The following is a 21,734-nucleotide window of genomic DNA, read 5'->3' on the forward strand; positions in this document are numbered from 1 at the left end:
CATTTTACCAGTGACAAAAAAGAAGCATGAAGGAGTAAAATGACTGTCATTTTTATGGGGCAAGGGACAATAAAGAAGTACAATATAACATCTGACCGGGCAAGAGAAACAATAGAAAAAATAAACAAATGGGACTACATCAAACTAAAAAGCTTCTGCACAGCAAAGGAAACCATCAACAAAACGAAAAGACAACCTAACAATTGGGAGAATATATTTGCAAACCATACATCTGATAAGGGCTTAATCTCCAAAATATATAAAGAACTCATGCATCTCAACAACAAAAAAACTACCAACCCAATTAAAAAATGGGCAAAAGACCTGAACAGACATTTCTCCAAAGAAGATATACAGATGGCCAACAGACACATGAAAAGATGTTCAAAATCACTAACTATCAGGGAAATGCAAATCAAAACTACAATGAGATATCACCTCACGCCCGTCAGAATGGCTATAATTAACAAGACAGGAAACAACATGTGTTGGAGAGGATGTGGAGAGAAGGGAACTCTCATACACTGCTGGTGGGAGTGCAAACTGGTGCAGCCACTATGGAAAACAGTATGGAGATTCCTCAAAATCAACGATAGAACTACCATATGATCCAGCTATTCCACTGTTGGGTATTTATCCAAAGAACTTGAAAACACCAATTTGCAAAGGTACATGCACCCCTGTGTTCATTGCAGCCTTATTCACGATAGCCAAGACTTGGAAGCAACCTAAGTGCCCATCAAGGGACGAATGGATAAAAAGCTGTGGTATATATACACAATGGAATACTACTCAGCACTAAGAACGATGACATCCAGCCATTTGTGACAACATGGATGGACATTGAGGGCATGATGCAAAGTGAAATAAGTCAGAGGGAGAAGGTCAAATACCGTATGATTTCCTTCATTAAGTAGTAGATAATAACAACAATAAACAAACACATAGGGACAGAGATTGGATTGGTGGTTACCAGAGGGGAAGGGGGGAGGGAGGAGGGTGAAAGGGATAATTGGGTACATGTGTGTGGTGATGGGTTGTAATTAGTATTTTGGTGGTGAACATGATGTAATCTATGCAGAAATAGAAGTACAATGATGTACACCTGAAATTTTTACAATGTTATAAACCAATGTTACTGCAATAAACAAAAAATTTAAAAAAAAAAAAGAAGTACAATATAAACAAACACTACAAATAACTGTTACTTAACACTGGCCTCAGAATCAGTGATATTTTCTAAATTTGCCGAACTAATTCTAAGTCTTCCAAAACAGGAAATACTTAGTAAGACCCCATCATACAGATTAAAATAGACTAAAGGCTAAATCTTTTTTCCCTCTAACTTCCTTTCTCTCCCAAGTCTATACAGCAAAAGTCTGATGTAACATGACCGACATCCACTTTAGATGTGCTCTCCAAACACAGCTTAGTTGACATTCCCATTCTAGCTGTGGTCCTAAATTTTAATAATTTGTATTTCTAAAATGATGGTTTACAACTCTCCAAATTTCTTCACCAATTTAAATCTTTAATCTTATAGTCTCACAGCAGACAGTTGGGAAAAGGAATCTGGAGGTCACGTATCAGGAAGCACGTGAGACCTGAACTCAAAAAAGGGTTAAGTTGCCAGACACAATCCCGCTTTTATGAGATGATCAGACAATAAAGTCTCTCTGGTGATATCATCCCTCTAACCCGCTTCTCATTGGCTGAACAAGCAGGTCACTTGTCCCTGGAAAGCTCTCTCCCCCCACATCCCAGCTGCCAGCGCCCATTTTAAGCTCTTCAGCAAGAGCCCTGATATATCATGACTTTCCCCCTGGCTCTAGAGAACAGAAAGGAATGCACCAAACTGTGCCTTAAAACATTCAGAAAAGAAACAGGACAACAAAGGAATCCCTAAGAAGCAGAGAGCCTGTCTGCAGGCAGATGCGCCTTGTGTAGAGAGATAAGGGAACCCTTAAGCCTTCTTTCATAAAAATACAGCGTGTCAGCAGAATCCTTCCTCCTTTTCACAAAGCATCAGCAGCACTGCCTACCCAGGGCAGAGACAAAGGAGAGGCAGAGACTCTCCCTTCAGGAAAGGCACCCATTCTACCTCTCCACCCCAATCTCTGTGAGAATTATTCTGAAGATTAACTGGGGTCTATATTGAGCCACCCTCTAACTGGGTGGTGAAGAAAACCTTTTTCAATGGCTTTATTTTGGCTGAGGAAGATTGGCCCTGAGCTAACATGGAGGACCCTGGCCCCAAATCCACCTCCTTTCCTTTCCCACACCCCCCAGTTCCTTCCTACCCCTCAAGGGGCCTGTAGACAGGGGTTCAAGTTAGTGCACCCAAGCTCTGGGAACATCCCTCTCGAGCAGTCACCCCTTGGCCACACCTGGGACCTAGGAATGCACATATCAGAGGTGAAGTCTAATGGCTTGATCCATGTTTGGGAGGACAGACTCAGAAAGAGGCTCTGCAGGCCCTGGAAGCAAGTTCAGGACATTTCATCAGGTAATTCTTGGGTCCTGCATACTTGGAGAGTGTTCTAGAAGGGGATGGGCATGGCCAAAGGAAGGGTCCCCTAAAGCATGGTGCATAGGGCAGGGGCACAGGGTTGTCTAGATCTAAGGTGGTATTTGAGTATGAGTGTTTCCAAACCATAAGGTGGTATCATGTTTTAATTAATTTGTTGGCAGAATGCAGTCATCAGTCAAGAGGGAACAGAACAGGAAATTGTACTCTCACACTTTCCTACTGTGGTAGAATAGAACAGCTGCTTCTGAAACCTGCCTTCTAATTGAGAAGTGGACCAGGATAGTAACAAAAGGCAGGCTAATTCTAACCTTGCAGACATTTGGTTCCATATATGGGCAGATTCTACGTCAGTCCTTGGGGCAAGCACTCAGAGTGGCAAAGAAGTGACAGTCTCCTGACTTTGCTTTTCTCCACCTCCATCCCACCCAATGCATTCCAAAGACACAGAAGTTCAATGTGAGCATATCTTGTTTATGCACTTCTTTCCTCCCCCAAGAGAGTGTAGAATAAAAAGAGACAAGTGCTATGTTGTAACACCCACTCCTCAAAGTTTGATCAATCTGTGGAGATGTGAGATACTTCACAAAAGCCAGCTCCTAGGGATGAGTAATAATGCCTTACACTTGAAGGTATCCTTTACTCTCCAAAGCACTTTCATATGCTTTTTCATTGGCATTACACAATAAACCTAAAAGGTAGTGTATTCTCACTTTACAGCTGAGAAAATGACTGGTGGGAATCAAATGAGGAACCTGAAAATCACAGAGCTCATACATTCTTTCACTGGCATTTCCCAAGAACATAATAACTAAGAGGTAGTATATTCTCAGTTTACAATGAAGAAAAGTGGTTCTGTGGAAGTCAAAAGATGTCCCCCAAATCACAGAGCCACTCGGTAGCAAAACCACGATCAGAAAGATCCAAATGAAAGAGATTTATAACGTATACAATGGAAGAGGTTGGTATCAAGAACACTTGAAAAAACACATAAGGGATTCCTATAAATAAGTAAAAAAAAAAAACCAAATAAGCCCCAAATAAATCCCAACAAAGGATATGAACATAACAGAAATGTGAAATGACTAATAAACATATTAAAAGATGTAAAAGATGCTCAAAATTACTTGTAATTATCATTTCTTATCCATCAAATTGAAAAAAATGGGGCCGGCCCAGTGGCGCAAGCGGTTAGTTGCGTGCGCTACGCTGCGGTGGCCCGGGGTTCGCCAGTTCGGATCCCAGGTGCGCAGTGACGCACTGCTTGGCAAGCCATGCTGTGGTGGCGTCCCATATAAAGTGGAGGAAGATGGGCACGGATGTTAGCCCAGGGCCAGTCTTCCTCAGCAACAAAAAAAAAAAAAAGAAAAGAAAGAGAAGGATTGGCAGATGTTAGCACAGGGCTGATCTCCTTACAAAAAAAAAAATTGAAGAAAAAGTTTTGATCTGATAATATCAAGTAATGAGGGGCTTTGAGGAAACTGGGAACTTTCATATATTGCTGATATAAAATGACAAAGCTACTTTGAAATCACATGCCTAACAAGTCCATTTCTCTCTTTTTCCTCCTTTGGTCAAGGAGGCATACACAAAAATATTTATTGCAGCACTGTTTGTAATAGTGGAAAACTGCAAACATCCTAAGAATCCATCAATAGTGAGTGGCTAAATAAACTATGGAATGAACAAACTATGGAATATGATATAGCAAATAAAAAGAATGAAGTAGATCTGTATGTACCTGAATACAAGGCAAGACATACGTTGAATTTAAAAAAAAAAAAAACCTTGCATACTATAAGTATCATTTATTTTTTTAAAAAAAACACAAAACTATTATTTTCTATGGGTTATATATATGTATATAAAAGACTAGAAAAGCAATGATTGGAGGGACTGGTCTCAGGGATGGTAGTAGGGAGAGTCTTAGACTTACCTAAACGTATTCCTCTTGTCTAATTGAGATTTAGCACACAAAAAGGAAGCGGGGGAGGCAAGGAGGACAGACCCAGGGCTTCTGTTTTGAGGGCCTCCCTCCATGAGTTTGTGTAAGTGTAAATACTGGGGCACTGTTCCCCGAGCACTGCAAACATATGAACCAGCAGGTACGAGAGAGGGTTCTTTACCTGGTGTTCACATATGGATTTCAGGGAGTTTGAAACCCCCAAAACTGTAAGTAAAATTTGGAATGTAAATGCACTTTTCTAGGGAAAGAGAATTAGCTTTCCTTAGAATCCCCCAAAAGTAAAGAGCACTGCACACACAAAGAGAAAGAAGATGCAGGTTCTATTCCTAGTTCTGCCACTAACTGCTGTGTGAGCTTGGAAAAATCATTTTACATCTCTGGGTTTCTGTTTCTCAATCTGTAAATGAGGAAAATGGACCAAATCAGAAAGTACAAATTTGCAGCCTACAGAAATTTGTTTTTAAATTTATTTTTTGCTTTTAGAGTGTTGTCCTACACAGCATACCGGGAATTTTAAATTAGCTGCCAGCATTTAAAAATCAGGAGATATGACCTAACAATAAAGATTTCCAGCTTCTTTTGAAAATCTGAAAGGTATAACTGCACTGGGCTCCCATTCCCACACAGCAGCAACTGGCTGAAGCTGACGAGCAGCCCCGGCTCCAGGCAAGGCAAGCTCTCTCCAGTCTGCCAGGTACCCCGGCTTGCTTCTCTCATTTACGTTACCTTTCTGGTCCCTGAAATATTCGTAGTTACTACCCTAGAAGCAACTCTCTATGAAATTTTTCTACCTCTAAGGGTCCTTCTATTTGAACTCCAAAAAAGTTGGGATGTCTTTCTTCAAAGGGGTTCAGAAAAACCTCATAAACACATGTCCATCCACTCACCCCAAAGCACAGAAATAATACAGCTCATTCTAATGTAAACATCCTTCGCAAATGGGCAAGAGGGGTCTGGCCCAGCAGCATAGTGGTTAAGTTCGCACACTACACTTCAGCGGCCTGGGGTTCGCAGGTTCGGATCCTGGGTGCTCACTGACACACCGCTTATCAAGCCATGCTGTGGCAGCGTCCCATATAAGGTAGAGGAAGATGGGCACAGATGTTAGCCAGGGCCAATCTTCCTCAGCAAAAAGAGGAGGATTGGCAACAGATGTTAGCACAGGGCTAATCTTCCTCACAAAAAAAAAAGAAAATGGGCAAGAGGCAGAAATGAAGGTGGAATATGGTAGGCAAAAGTGGCATTAGAACACGAAGTACTTCTTGACAACCAGTCTCTGTACTCTTATGGGAGTCAGTTTAGTCTAATGCCAATAACCAGCTGGGCATAGAAAGAAAAAGTCACCTGTCAGTAGAAATGTAAATGTAGATCACTTAAATATCCTAAACTGGCTCTTAAATACTGAATTCTATATTACAAAGTGTCAGAAGATGCTGAGTTCAGAAAGAATATTGGCTGCCCGTTTTGTTTTTTCCTATCCCACTGGCCTTGTGTTGGTACCATGCTTTAAAAAAAAAAAGAAAAAAAATTGGGGCCAGCCCGGTGGTGCAGGGGTTAAGTGCGCATGCTCCACTTCGGCGGCCCGGGGTTCGCAGGTTCGGATCCCGGGCATGCACTGATGCACCGCTTGTCAAGCCATGCCGTGGTGGCGTACCATGTAAAGTAGAGAAAGATGGGCACAGATGTTAGTCCAGGGCCAATCTTCCTCAGCAAAAAAAGAGGACAATTGGCATGGGATGTTAGCTCAGGGCTAGTCTTCTTCAGAAAAAAATAAAAAAAAATCAATCCAACTTTCTGTCATTTTTACAAAAAGGTTTTGTTTGAAAGAAACAGTGGAAAAGGATTGAAAGATAGAATATATAAGAAGTCCTCCTAAGGAATCAAATCAGAAAGCAAAGCCTTGTCAAAAGGAAATGAAACTGGGGCCCACCCAGTGACGAAGCGGTTAAGTTCACATGCTCCATCCACTTCAGTGGCCCAAGGTTCGTGGGTTTGGATCCTGGGCACAGACCTACACACAGCTTGTCAAGCCATGCTGTGGTGACATCCCACATATAAAAAGTGGAGGAAGACGGGCATAGATGTTAGCTCAGTGACAATCTTCCTCAAGCAAAAGAGGGAGATTGGCAACAGATGTTAGCTCAGGGCCAATCTCCCTCACCCCATCCCCCCCCAAAAAAGGAAATGAAACTAAATTTTAGTATCACCATGCCACATACAAAAAGTCTTTATCTTCTTCACATTACTTGATTTTCCAACTCCAAAACCACTCCTGTGTTAGGCAACCACCTTTATATAGTTGCTCAGATCCAAAATCATTTTTGGGTCTGAGAAAACCCATGGCCAAGTCATGTTAGACCTAACTCATGTATATGCACACTCAGCTGCTCTTCACCATCTCACGACTCCAAGTCCCAGCAGCAGCGCTGCTCCCACTCTTGCTACCCTACACTCCATTCTCCACACGGCAACCAGAGTGAATGCTGAAGAACATAAATCAGAGCACTCATTCCCGTGCTTAAACAGTCCGCGGCTACTCAGAATGAAATCTACAATCCTTACCACAGCCTACTTGGTAGTCTGACCTCATCTACCACTCCCCCAGCCCCACTCTTACTCGCTGTACGCCTGCTGCCCCTTTTATCCCTCAGTAAGTCTGTTCTACCTTGGAGCCTCGCACTTGCTATTGCCTCCAGTTGGACCCCTCTGCTCCCAGATCTTTCCGTCACTGGCTCTAACTATGCCCAGGTCACTACCTCAAAAAGGTTCTTCTCAGATCCTTAAACAGCCTCCCTCTCGTCCCCCATCCCACTCACTCTCTTTCTCCTTCTTCTAGTTTGTTATTTGTAGTACCTATCATTATTTGAAATATTATTTACTGTTTAACTTGCTTACGTCTGTTTTGCTCATACAATATAAGCTCCATGAGACCAGGGAATTAGGAGTGTTCATTGTTAAATTCCCTACTGCCCAAAATACTCCTCTTGATTGATTGAATAGAACAAAGGAAAAAAAACATCATGCCACTAACTTCAAACAATATATAAAAATATCTTAATAAATACTCTACCTCAAAGAACTGTGGTAAAAATTACATGAGATAATATGTAAGAAGTTTATAGTATAGAATCTGGCACATACTAAGTTCTCAACAAATTTTAGTTATCATTGTTGTTACCATTATTATTAACAATATACTGAGAGACTGACTACTAAGTATCTGGTACTGAGCTAGAGAAGTGATGAATAGAAAAAAATTAGCAAGACAATCAGTTACTAATCAAAATACTCTGTAAAATATCTAGGAAGAAAATTTCAGAGAGAAAGGAAAGAAAAGTTTTAGAATATTCAGAAGTATTTATCTATTAAACATCTTCATACAGGTGGAAAATATCAGGAGAATGTGTCAGTACAGCTTAGAAAGGTTAAATGTAGGTGGGAATAATTGAGAATAGAAGAAAAATGGGATGGTGGAAAGAGCATGTACTTTGGAGTCAGACCTGGATTCAAATCCTAGTCTTTCCACTTATTAGCTTGGGGACCTCCCACAGAACTCAAACTCTTTAAGCATCAGTTTCCTTATCTGTAAAATGAGAAACATAATAATATAGCTTATTTGTGGGAGTTGTATTAGAGATCAACTGAAATAATGAAAGAAAAGCATCTGCCCCAAAAGCACTCAGTAACTCTTACTACTCTCATCTCTGGAAAGAGCCTCAAAATTCAACAGCAGACAAGAGTTTCTAAACTCTACTGGTTTTACAACCGCAGCTAAAGGTTTCATTCTCCATACACATGAAGTCAGAATGTGCCTCTCAACACAGGTTATACTCTGCCAGGGTTCACAGAGACCCAAGTACAGACAGGAGGACAGTAAGGGTGCCTGTAACACTGCCCCCCTCAATGACTGCTTCCTGGAGAGAAAATGGAGGCTATTTTCTAACCAGAAAGTAAAGGGTGTTCTGCCCCTGTCTCCCCTCCACTTCTGTAAAAATTTCCCACAGTTCAGAATGTAAAACAGAATTTAAAGAGGACAACCAGCAAGACTTGTGAACCTAAAATTAGACCTACCAGCTGTGTTTTGGTTAGCTAGTGCATAAGGCACCAGCAGGAGCCTCTTCTCTGAAGACAAGTTTCTCACCAGCCTATCTACCCACCAGAATAGAGCAGGCAGAAGGAGCAGAAGGAGAGGGGGCTGTACAGTTTTCACCCAAAGAAACTTGGTGTCCAGAACTTCTACTGCCGCCAGACTAAGCGGTCTGGACTTGAACTCAGGATAGAACCTTAGATGGCTCTCTAACAGTAACAAGAGTAAGAGCCACCAATTGCTGAGGGCTTATTATGTTCCAGGCACTGTGCTCAGCTCCTCACACGCATGGTCTTGTTTGCCTCACTAAAACCCAATGAGGAGAAACAATTATCATGCCCACGTTACAGATGAGGAAACCAAGACTCAGAGAGGCTGAGTGAATTATCCAACAGGTCACAGCTAATAAGTAGCAGAGACAGGACTCAAACCCATAGATTGCAAAGCCAACTAAGACAAGACTACTTGGTCCTTCATATTCATTCTGCCACTTTTCCTTAGTAACAGACCCCAGCTTTTAGCCGGACACACTGTGGCCTGGAGAAAAGACTGCTTCCCAGCCTTCCTTACAACTAGATAAGGCCACGGGACTGAATTCCGGCCAATGAAACATCAGTAACAACGTGTGCAACTTCTGGAGGGTTCTCTTAAAATAGAGAGGTGTGCCCTTCTTCACTTTCCTATGCCTGCTATCCTGGAACTTGGATGTGCTGGCTGGACCTCCAGCAGTCATCTTGGGCCATGACAACAACTACACCCTAAGGACGGCACAGTGGAGCTGGAAAGAGTCTAGATTCCTGATAACTTTATGGTTCCTCCACACCAGCCTTAGACGGCCTACATCCAGACTTCTTTTACACAAGAGAGAAATAAACATCTATGTTGTTTGAGTTGCTGTTATTTTAGATTTTTCCAAATTACTTCATTATTTTAGATGCAGTTGAACTTAATGTAAACACTGATAAACTAAGCAATACTGTCTTTTTCAGTTCTTCATTGATGCTGCGGGACTAGGTGAGATTATAATACTTCACATCATACATTTCCCAATATTTCATGTACATCTACTATCCGACAGGCACTGTGGTAGGTGCTGGGAACACAAAGATGAGTAACATACAATGCTAGCCCTAGAAGAGTGTATAACCCACCCAGGGGACACGGACGGACGGACACACACACACACACACACACACGGAAAGAAATAACATTGATACAGTATACCGTATTTAGTGCTACAATAACTATCCACAGGCTGTTGCTATGGGAACACAGAGGAGGGCTACCTAATAGCCTAGTCGGTATCTACCGAGCAAAATCCTATCCATCTTTGAAGGCCTACCTTGAATACTACTTCCTCCAAGAAATCTTCCCTGATTTCATGCCTCCAGCAGAAATTAATTTCTCTTTTCTCTGAACCCCATAGCATACTGTTTGTACCTCTCCTCTAATATTTACACAAAAATAACCAAGTGAAAAGGCTGTTTCCTATTAGATTATAAGCTTCCTGATGTCAGGAATCTTTCTTTATTCTTCTCAATATCCATCACACAGCTCACCATAAGTGCTCAAAAATTATTCAGATAAATAAAATTAACTTAAAAAAATCAGTCTTTGACAATAAAACTAACTATATGCTATAGTTTGGACATATTATAATGAATGTTTTCTCTAATATTCTATTGAAGTTAAAAACAGATTACTCTGCTACCTGATCAAAAACTAGCTAAACCCATCTGAAGTGAGTTTTATATATAACTGAATGTTTAGCAAGAATAATCTAGCACATTATAAGGTACATCAGAGTTACTGCCCACACGGTTATTTGCCATAAATTATGGATTGAGCCTTTAGTATACTTGGAAGATTTTGTTTGTTTCTTTCTTTCTTTTTTTTTTTTTTTTTGTGAGGAAGATCAGCCCTGAGCTATCATCCGTGCTAATCCTCCTCTTTTTGCTGAGGAAGACCGGCTCTGAGCTAACATCTATTGCCAATCCTCCTCCTTTTTCTTTTTCCCCCCCAAAGGCCCAGTAGATTGTTGTATGTCATAGTTGTACATCCTTCTAGTTGCTGTATGTGGGACGTGGCCTCAGCATGGCCAGAGAAGCGGTGCGTCGGTGCGCGCCTGGGCTCCGAACCCGGGCCGCCAGTAGCAGAGCATGTGCACTTAACCACTAAGCCACGGGGCCGGCCCCATTGATTCATTTTTTGACATCTGAAAAGGGCATCAATATTGATTTTTTCCCCCCTGATGCTATGTTGGCTTGATCTCTATCATAGTGATACACACATGCCCCCCAAAAGCAAAAAGAAAACATGCGTACAAAGGATTTAAGTCTCTCAGGGCCAGAATTCTGTGTTTCTCACCCCATTCTCATCGCGATCCCATGTATCAGGACACAAGTTTTTGTTCCACTCACTCTTTATCTCTACTCTGTCTCCTCTTCTGAGAGGTCCACGAGCATCTGCGCTCCTTCTTGCCACATAACACGTTTCGCCCCTGGCTCTGGATGTTAAAACAACCAACAGGAACAGCTGCATGAAACTGAGCTGGCCATCCCAGTCTGAACTGTAACTTCAAGCAAAAGACATCCTGAGCAATGACACAGACTGATCTCTGGCTTCTCAGTCTTGGGTCAGACGCAAAGGAAGAGAAAACGTGGGTATATCAATGGGCAGGGCAGGGCAACTTCCATGTCGTGGGCTGTGGTCAAGAAACGCTGGTGCTACAGGAACACAGTCCTTTACCCCCAGAGGGGCTTAAGAATAATAAGCCTACTGCATCAGCAACCTTACACTGAAAAGCAATTGTCTAATAGTATAAAATACCCGTTAACTCATTCTATTTTGACTGAGAGGAAAGGGAAGAGAAAAAGAGGGCACTCGATTCTTGGGAGGGAGAGCAGGGAAAGCTTGGACCTTACTCTCAAGAGTCAGCTGTTAAGACCCCTGGCTAAGCTCTGCCACTGTCCAAGCATATGATGCTGGGCAAGTTATTTGATCTCTCTATGCCTCCATTTCCTTCCTTTGTAAAACAGAAATAATAATAAAATGTACCTCTAGGGTTGTTATGAGGATCAAATGAGATAATATGTATAAAGCACTTAGAACAGTGCCTGGAATATAGTATTGTATAAGTGTTAGCTATTAATATTATTAATCATTTTTCAAGAATCAGGCTGCACTCAAAAGTTGACTAGTGAGTAAAGGAAGGACAAGGAGACATTTTCCAGGCTTGTGCATGAGATATTATATGATCCTTGCTCATGGGACACCACAGAAAAGAGGGTCAGAGATAGAAAGTGGAAACAGAAAACAGATGGGCCGGCCCCGTGGCTTAGCGGTTAAGTGAGCGCGCTCCGCTGCTGGCGGCCCAGGTTCGAATCCCGGGCGCGCACCGACGCACCGCTTCTCTGGCCATGCTGAGGCCGCATCCCACATACAGCAACTCGAAAGATGTGCAACTATGACATACAACTATCTACTGGGGCTTTGGGGAAACAAAAAGAGGAGGATTGACAATAGATGTTAGCTCAGAGCCGGTCATCCTCAGCAAAAAGAGGAGGATTAGCATGGATGTTAGCTCAGGGCTGATCTTCCTCACAAAAAAAAAAAAAGAAACAGAAAACAGAGACCTTTCTGTTCCATCTCCCAGACATCAACAGTAATGTCATCTTGATAGTATGTACCCTTAACTGTGGTCTTCCTCCCATAAGCAATAACTGCAGTCTAATCATAAGACCAACCCAAGACAAATCCCAACAGAAGGACAGTCTACAAAATACCTGAACATCCCCAGAGACTTTGATTTAATTGGCTGAGGTGTGGCCAATCACAGGTACTTTCTAAAGAATCCTTCTCCACAGGTGATTCAGAAATGTGGCACCAAGGTGAGAAACATACTTAGCTTGCTGACCTCACCTCCTACTCCTTTCTCTCCACTACTCCAGAATGACCTTTTCGCTGTCCCTCCAATACTCCAAGTTCACCTCTACCTTACAGCCTTTGCATTTATCATTCTTTCTGCCCTAACCACTCTTTCCCAGACTTTTTCTTAATTCTTACATTATAAGGTATAATTTTAATAATGAACATTGTGTGAAGAGTCCAAGCTCTTAATAGAACACAATTAGATGGCTTTCCCCTCCACTTAACCTTGCAGAAGCCCTCTAGGCTCTCTTTAATGAAGGGCCATCACCACGAATGCTGAATCCCCTGAAAAACTGAACTATTGTAAAAAGGACTCCCATAAGCTCAAATTCCCTCCATACAGTAGTATATTCACCTGTGCTAGTAGTACATTATGACTGCTAGAACTATGTTATTCCTCTCACTTCGAGAGCCAACTAATCCCTTTATGAAGAGTTGTATGAACCAAACCAATCGTCTCTGCTATGAATCAGCGGACTCTGCACAAGCAGCACTGAATGGTAACACAATAAGAGCGTCTCCCAAGATCTTTACAAGATCTCATAACTCAGGTCTCTGCCCAAATGTCATATGCTCAGAGATGCCTTCCACATCTACCTTATTAAAAAGTAACCCTCTCCTGCTACACCACTCACTCTTTCATTACTATGCCTGAGTATTTTCACAGCACATACCACCATCCAAAATTACTCTGCTTCTCTCTCTCCCCAGCTGGAGGGTCAACTCCATGAAAGCTAGGGCTTGGTGTGTCTTCTTCACTGCTTACTTCCAAGACTTACTACAGGTTAAGGAGGTACATTTTGAAGGGTAGACTGAGATGGGGAATCCCAGAATTGCAGGCCTCAAAAAACTTTCCATAGAACCATTTGGGGCAGCTCCAAATGACGCCAAGCCATTACCTTTACATTACTCTTAGCTTTTGTCTTTTTCTATACAAATAAACAAGACACTGATTGAAGCATCGTGTAGCCAGTGCTTCATAGTTTTATTAGAAGGTGCTGCAAATCCTTTCAGACAAGAACAATAAAAAATACAAATAGGTACCTTACAGCAGACCTTCACCCTTCTGCTTCCCTAGCAAAGCTTCCTCTTATGAGCTAACTAAAGGGCCAGAGCCACTGACCAGTATGGGATACAGCAGTGGCATACTTCCACCTCCAGCCCCTCCAGATCACAGCTGTTCTGAGCATATGCCTATATCCTTCCAACCACCCTGCTACTAGTGGGCCCTCACCAGCTCCCCTCTGCAGTTGTTCCCCATGTCACTTAACCATTCTTCTCCCCAAATACCACCTTAAAGGCACACTCAAGGGCAAGGGGTGTGGCTTCAAAACTTTTGGATCTGTCCACAACAAAGCCATGTTAAGAACTCCACAGATACTCCTAAGTACTTGCTGAACCCTGCCAATCACTTCTCCCTTTGCCATTTTATTTATTTATTTATCTTTTCGTGAAGAAGATCAGCCCTGAGCTAACATCTGCCAATCCTCCCCTTTTTGCACATTTATTGAGCACTAACAATGTGTTAAGCATTGTTAAAGTGTCTTTTCATAAACTAAGTCATTTTATTCTCACAAAAACCCTATTTTATTTTATTTCTTAACTTTATACCCATTTTATTGAAATGGAAACAAAGCCAAACTGTTATATAACTTGCCTGAGGTCAAAAAGCAAGTGGCAGGGGCCAGCCAAGTGGTGCAGTGGTTAAGTTTGGAGCGCTCCACTTCTGTAGCCCGGGGTTCGCGGGTTCGGATCACAGGTGCAGACCTACACTACTCATCAAGCCATGCTGTGGGGGCATCCCACATACAAAATAGAGGAAGATGGGCACAGACGTTAGCTCAGAGCTAATCTTCCTCAAGCAAAAAGAGGAAGATTGGCAACAGGGGTTAGGTCACGGACAATCTTCCTCACCAAAAAAAAAAAAAAAAAGCAAGTTGCAGAGCTAAAATATTTCTTGTCCCTCTCTAATCCCACGTTGTGTTTTATCTTTGTTTTTAATAGTCTTTTTAGTTTTGTTACTTATTTTTCATGTTTCATTATGTCCTTTGTGTGTGTGTGTGTGTGAGAGGAAGATTAGCCCTGAGATAACTTCCATTGCCAATCCTTTTTGTTTGTTTGTTTTGAGGAGCAGGAGGATTGGCCCTGAACTAACAGCTGTCGCCAATCTTTCTCCTTTTTTCTCCCTGAAGCCCCAGTAGATAGTTGTATGTCATAGTTGTACATCCTTCTAGTTGCTCTATGTGGGATGCTGCCTCAGCATGGCTTGACAAGAGGTGTGTAAGTCCACGCCCAGGATCTGAACCGGCGAATCCTGGGCCACCGAAATGGAGCACGCAAACTTAACCACTACGCCACTGGGCCAGCCCCTATTTTTAATTTATAACACTTATTACCTGTTTATTTGCTGATTTGTTCTTCTCTATTTCCTTCTAATACAACATAATCTCTAGTAGAAGTAGGGACTTTTTTCCATTTTGCTCACTGCCACATCCCTAGTGCTTAGAAAGCCCCTGCCCTTGGCCGATGCTCAGTAAATACTTGCTGAATGCAGTTTAACAAAGATCCTCTTCTCTCACCACCATCATGTAGAGCCACTTTCAATATTCCAAGGGACTTACTCTCTTGCCAATAAGCAAATGTACATTGCCCTCAAAACATTTGAAACTGGAGGTGAACTGAAACTAATGAAAGCTGCAACCAAACTCTGACCAACCTCAAATCTTTATTGGATCAAAATGATTAGCCTTCATCCTAGCTGCCTAACAGAGCAAATAGCATGCCCTTTCTGAGGGGAAAAAAGAAAATATTACTCTAGTTTCTACAGTTTTTTAAACACAATGTCTAGTATTGGATGAAAAATGATGAGACATGAGAAGAATCATGAAAATATGACATATAATCAAGAACCACACCCCAAATGATTCAAAGAAATGTATTTTTAAAAAATAACCAAATAGGCATTCTAGACTTGAAAAACACAATATCATAAATTAAGAATTTAATGAATGACACACAATGCAGTATTTGCAGCTGTAAATAAATAAATAGGCAGATTTATGGTGTGATTTCCAAGACATACCGCTAAGCGAAAGAAGTAAAGCATAAAAAGAGAATTTATACTGCCCTAAAACCCATAATTCCAGACACTGGACATCAGACAAATCAAAACTGAGAGACATTCCACAAAACACCTCACTAGCACTCCTCAAAACTATCAAGGGTCATCAAAACAAGAAAATGTAATGCGGCCATAGGATCCTGGTACAAAAGCCACTGGAGGAAAAACTGGTGAAATTTGAATAGGATCTGTAGGTTAGTTAGTAACACTGTTCCAATGATAAGATAAGCAAAGCAGAGTACAAGAAGTAGCTCTTGATCTGAGCACATTTGCTGATAGCAAGAAATAGGGCTGTGCATTTGATGGCATGCTCAGAATGAGACATTGAAAGGAGTCCCTTTCCATAGAGACTAGGGACCCTCCCACCCCTGCCAAAGGGTAAAATTCTAGAGCAAAGACAAACTAAAGTAAACTTGCCAATATCTCACCCTCCAAACACTCTCCACCCTCCTGTGGGGAGTGCTGCCTTGGAACTGAACAAAATGGGGTTGGGGGTGGTGCACAGGGTGGGATGAAAGAAAAATCTTTAAGAGGTTGTAAACTTGGGCAGACACCTCCTGAAAATTTGATCCAAGAAATTTGATCCAAATTATTTTAGTTTACGGGGGTTCTAAACAAGTTGTACTGTCAGGCCTTAGCAGAAGCAAACTCAAATTCTCTTTCAAAGAATACAGCTTCACGCCAAGGCTTCAGAAATCCCCAGAAATAATTTTTTAAAGGCAATGACAAGCTATGCAAACATAACAAAGCACGAAAGAAAATAAAGAAACATGAAAAACACCATCAAAAACAACAGCAGAGAGAGATCCACAAAGTCTTCACATACTGGAATTACCAGAGACAGATTATAAATCAACTTGTTCACTATTCTTAAAGGAATAAAGAGGAGAACTACAGTATGAAAAGAGATAATAAGATATGATTCACAAATCTATACTAGTATATTTGAAAATTTAGACAAAATGGACAAACTTTTGGGAAAACGTAAATTATCAAAATTGACTTAAGGAAAAACAGACAACCTGGACAGACTATAACGATTACAGAAATTGAATCCATAGTCAAAAATACTATGTGGGGCCGGCCCCGTGGCTTAGCGGTTGAGTGCACGCGCTCTGCTGCTGGCGGCCTGGGTTCGGATCCCGGGCACGCACCGACGCACCGCTTCTCCGGCCATGCTGAGGCTGCGTCCCACATACAGCAACTAGAAGGATGTGCAGCTACGACATACAACTATCTACTGGGGCTTTGGGGGAAAAAAAAATAAATAAATCAAAAAAAAAATACTATGTGAAAGAAAATAATAAAATACACTCTCTTTCTCTTTTCAGTTCCAGATGGCTTCCATGGTCAGTTCATCCATCATTCTAGGAAGAAATATTCCAATCTTATACAAATACTTCCAGAGCATTAAAAGAGAGAAGATACGTCAGAAGCAATACATCCTGACTCACACTATAAAGCCAAGATAACCTTGATAGCAAAATCTCATGAGGAAAGTACAAGAAAATAAATTTACAAGCTAATTTCTCCCATAAATATAAATGAAAAAATTCTACATAAATTAATAAACCAAATTCAAAGACAAGGATACTTCATCGTGACCAAGTTGGGTTTATACTAGAAAAGCAAGGTTGCTTTAATTGTAAAATATAACGACATGAAGGGATGGAAGACCATATATATGCACATGCCTGTATCTGCAGAAAGACACACGTGAAGGACAAAGAAAAAACTAATAAAAGTGGTTACCAATAGCTGTTGAGGGAACTAGGTGAAAGAGAGGCTTTTGAGACATATAAACATATTACTGATTTTAAAATTTAATTTAAAAAGTAAATCAATTAATGTAATTCATCACATTAACACAGTAAAAGAGTAAAATCACATGAACACCCCAGTAGATGCAGGAAAAGCATTTGATAAAATCCAGTATTCATTCAATATAAAGAAAAACTCTTAACAAACTAGGACTAGGAAGGAACTTTCTTAATCTGATGAAACATATCTGTAAAAAAAAACAAAACAAAAACAAATTACTATCACACTTATTTGTGAAATGTAAATTATCCCTCAATTAGGAACAAGGCCAGAATACCCAGTATCCCTTCTATTCAACATTATACTGGAGGTCCTCTCTAAAGCAGTAAGGCAAGAAAAAACAAATAACAGGTATAAGGATTGGAAAGAAACAAAAACTGCCCCCTTTGCAGATAATATGATCACGTATGTAGAATGAATCTACAGATTAACTATTAGAATACGTAAGAGAATTTAGTAGATTTCTTAATACAAAAATCAATATATAAAAGTTAATCATATTCCTATATATAAACAATTAGAAAACAAAAATTAAAAATATGTTTTACAATACTATAAAATTGTAAGTATAACACATTTCAGGAATAAAATTCAGAATGATGTACAAGATCTTTCAGAAAAAAATCATAAAACTTTATTGTGAGGCAATAAAAAAGACCTAAAAAAATGGATCAGAAGATTTCATGTTTTAATGGCATTTATTTTCCATATATTGGTTTATAAATTGAATACAAGACCAAAAAAGTCCTGCAGACATCTTTTTTTTTTTATATAGAACTTTATAGTATGATTCTAAGAAATGTAAAAGGCCAAGAGTGGCTGAGACACTTTTCCAGCAAACCAAAGTGGAATATCTACCAGATATTAAGAAATGTTACAAAGAAGTGGTAACTGAAAAACAAGTTGTTCACACAGGGATATACTAACAGACAAATGGTACAGAATAGAAGAGCCAAGAAACACATTCACACACACATGGGCACTTAATATATAACAGGTGTCACAGCACACCAGTGCAGAAAAGACAGGCTTTTCAATAAATGCTGCTATAGCAACTGGCTATCTGCACGGAGAAAAAATTAAATTGAGTCCCTACCTTCACTACACAGAAATCAATACTATGTGGAACAAGACACAAAAAGCACTAACAATAAACAAATATTGTTATTATTTATTATTATTGTAAATAATAAACAAAAAATAAATAAAACACTAAATAAATAAATACCCAATATTGATAAATTCTACTACATTAAAATGAAAAACTTCTATTCAAGGCACAATTTTTAAAAAAGAAAAAAAAAACAGAGTAGGAGGAGGTATTTGGAACCCATAAAAACAACAAAGAAGTCAAAAATAAATATATAAAAACTCCTACAAATTAATGAGAAAAAGATAGACAACCCAATAGAAAAATGAGCAAAACACCTGAATGGGCACTTCACAAAAGAAGAAATACAAAAGATACTCAAAGTTGTCAGTAACCAGCAGAATGCAAATTTAAATCACAAGAAGATACCATTACATAACCACAAGATTGACAAAAACTTAAAATTCTGTAATAGCAAGTGTTGGTGAAAATACAGAGCAACAGGAACTCTCCTACACTCTTTATGGCAATGCAAATTAGTACAACCACTTTGGAAAATAGTTGGCAACATCTAGTCCTATTGAAGATATGCACAGCCTATAACCCAACAATTGCACTCCTGGGTTTATATTCCATTTACATGTATGTAGATGTGCAGCAGGAAACAGGAACGAGAATGTTTATACCAACATTGTTTATAATAGCCCGAAACTCCAGAATCTGGAAACCAGATGTGCATCACTGACAACAGGTAACTTGTGGCATATTCATAAAATGGGATTCTATACAATGATAATGAACAAACCGCAGCCACCCACTGGATGAATCTCACAAACACAATGTTGAAAAAATGAAGACCCAAAGGAATGCATGATAATATGACACCAATTGTGTCAAGTTCAAATAAGTTTAGGAATGCATACATATATGGTAAAAGTATGAAGACAGACAAGGAAACTACCACCACAAAAGTCAGGTAATAGTTACCTATGGGGAAAGGAAATAGTTATAACTGGAAAAGGGCCAGGGGGTTCAATATTGCTACTAATATTCTATTTGTTAATCTGAGTGGAGGTTACATCAGTCTTTGCTTTGTAATTATTTGTTAGACTGTGTGTTTTTACACACTTTGTGTATTTTACAACGAAAAAGTGAAAATCTTAATACAGGGGATTTTCAATAAGTATTTGTTATCCCAGTGCCAGCAACTACAAGGTTCCTTAGGGAAACAAAAGGCATCATGACGACAGCATTCACTAATGAACTGACCACTTAATGAACTGATCAGCCCACTCAAACTTTCCTCTCTGGTTAACTCCAGCAGTTTCTCTCATTGATTGTAAACATCTACAATATAAATAAAAACCAAATCATTTGCAAATTCATTCATTCAACAAATATTTATTAATGTCTACTACCTCCCAAACACTGTTCTAGGGGACCAACAAGGTTCAAAACACATACAGGCCCTACCGTCTTGCAAAAGATGGAGGACACAGGAACCCTACTCCCATATCAATTCTGCCTCCACCTTCTCATCCTCCACCAAGTATCAAACATGAAGAACCTAAAAGGAACTCAGGACACACACGAAGTACTATTGAAACCACAACCTGAGGGAGTCTTCACTACAGATGAACCACCTACTTGGATTCATCTGGCTAACCACGGTTTCCTGTGTTTTCAAGCAGACAAAGAGAATGCCTTATCAAGAGCCCCAAGTCAAGGCGCTAGTCTCAACAATGGTGATGCTGTGGGAACTGGCTTAAGTGGAGTCAAAACTCCCAAGGAGTGCCTTCCCTGGGATCCAGAGACCAGAGGCTTGCAATTTTCCAGAAACTGTGCACTAGATTTTGTGTGTACATATATTTTTCTCAGGTCAGAGTCCAGAACTTTCAACTGATTCTCAAAGGAGTTCAACGAAAAAGGATGAATAAGCACTGCTCCCAAGTTGAAGAGACTAGATTTTTAGGGACATGGTGAAAGTGAATGTGGCCACAACCAGGCCACCTGAGTTGAAATCCAGCTGTCCTGACCTCTAGGCCAATGCTCTGAATGCCCAATACTTACTCTTAGTTCTTCGAAGGCTTCATCTAGGGTGGAGAGTTGGTGGCCCTGGTGAGCCCCAATGACTGGGCACAGGACACAGATGAGCTGCTTGTCTTCCTGGCAATAGGTGCTCAGATCCAGCCCATGGTCCGGACACTTCCTCTGGGCCACTCTCTCTGCTTCCATCTCTATTTCCGGGTCAAATTCGCTTTCTGCCTCAGTTTCCCCCTCAGCTTCCGATTCTCCTTCTTCGTGGTTGTCTTCCTCTGCTTCACTCTCTTGCTCATCCTCCATTTCTTCCTCACTGTCTTCTTCACTCTCCTCATCGCTCTCATCCTCGCTCTCTTCCTCCGTCTCGCTCTCTTCCTCCGTCTCACTCTCTTCCTCTGACTCGCTGTCTCCCCCCACCTCGCTTTCTACGTCCCTCTCGTGCTCCGCCTTGGCCTCCAGGTCCTCCTTCCCCTCCTCCTGCCCCCGGGCTCCCGAGGTCCAGGCCTGGGCGGCGCCGTGGACGTACTCGGCCAGGTGGTGCCCGGGGAACTTCTGCCCGTGCGCCTCGGCGTGGCGGCGGCAGTAGCAGAAGCCGCATTCTCGGCACACCTCGTCGGCCCCCGGCGCCTCGTCGGGCTCGCACTCGTCACACGTGCCGTCGTGCGGCAGCTCCTCGCAGGCCGCGCCCCCTCCGGAGGCCATGTGGGTGCAGGGACGCGGCCCAGGCGTCGGGGCACCCGAGCTCGCCGCCCGGCCGGCGCGCGGCCTCTCACAGCCTCTTCCCCAGCCGGGGCCGGTCCGCGGAGTGGCCGCCCGCGCGGGCCGCGCCGTGTCTCCCGGCAGGCCGCCGCTGCCACCCGCTCCCACCGGCAGAGTGCCTTCCCGCCGGCTCGGCCGCTCGGCGCCCGCTGCACTTCCGGCGGCGGCCCGGGCACTTCCGGCGCGGCGGCTCGCACGCCCGTCGGCCCCCGCGCCGCGCTGCCGGCTGTGCCTGCTGCGCCTGCTGCTGCGCGGGAGAGCTCGCGGCGCAGGCCCCCGCGCCGCCCCGGTTCCACTTTCCCCTTCCCTGGCAGGCGGCCTCCTTTCACTTCCTGAGTCATTTAAAGTGGCAATGGCCCTTTTCTGCGTTCCCCGCGGGGGCTCGGCGTCCCG

General features: G+C 41.8%; 1 protein-coding gene across 3 annotated transcripts in view; it reads right to left on the minus strand.

Annotated features, from left to right (window-relative positions):
• Nucleotides 1-21,487, minus strand: part of TRIM44 (TRIM family member 44) — a 124,445-nt gene extending 102,958 nt beyond the window's left edge. Inside the window, exon 1 of one of the 3 annotated variants that reach the window (XM_087423131.1) lies at nucleotides 20,613-21,486. In XM_087423131.1, coding sequence (XP_087279257.1) covers nucleotides 20,613-21,284 — 672 coding nt within the window. In that variant the 5' untranslated portion in view covers nucleotides 21,285-21,486. Of the gene's footprint in view, nucleotides 1-20,612 lie in introns of all 3 variants that reach the window. The other 2 variants (XM_087423130.1, XM_087423129.1) reach the window with 2 other exon arrangements.
• Nucleotides 21,488-21,734: the final 247 nt, after the last annotated feature.

This window comes from Ceratotherium simum, chromosome 34 (assembly GCF_057802395.1).
Source record: "Ceratotherium simum simum isolate JZ-2026a chromosome 34, ASM5780239v1, whole genome shotgun sequence".
Classification (NCBI taxonomy): Eukaryota; Metazoa; Chordata; class Mammalia; order Perissodactyla; family Rhinocerotidae; genus Ceratotherium; species Ceratotherium simum.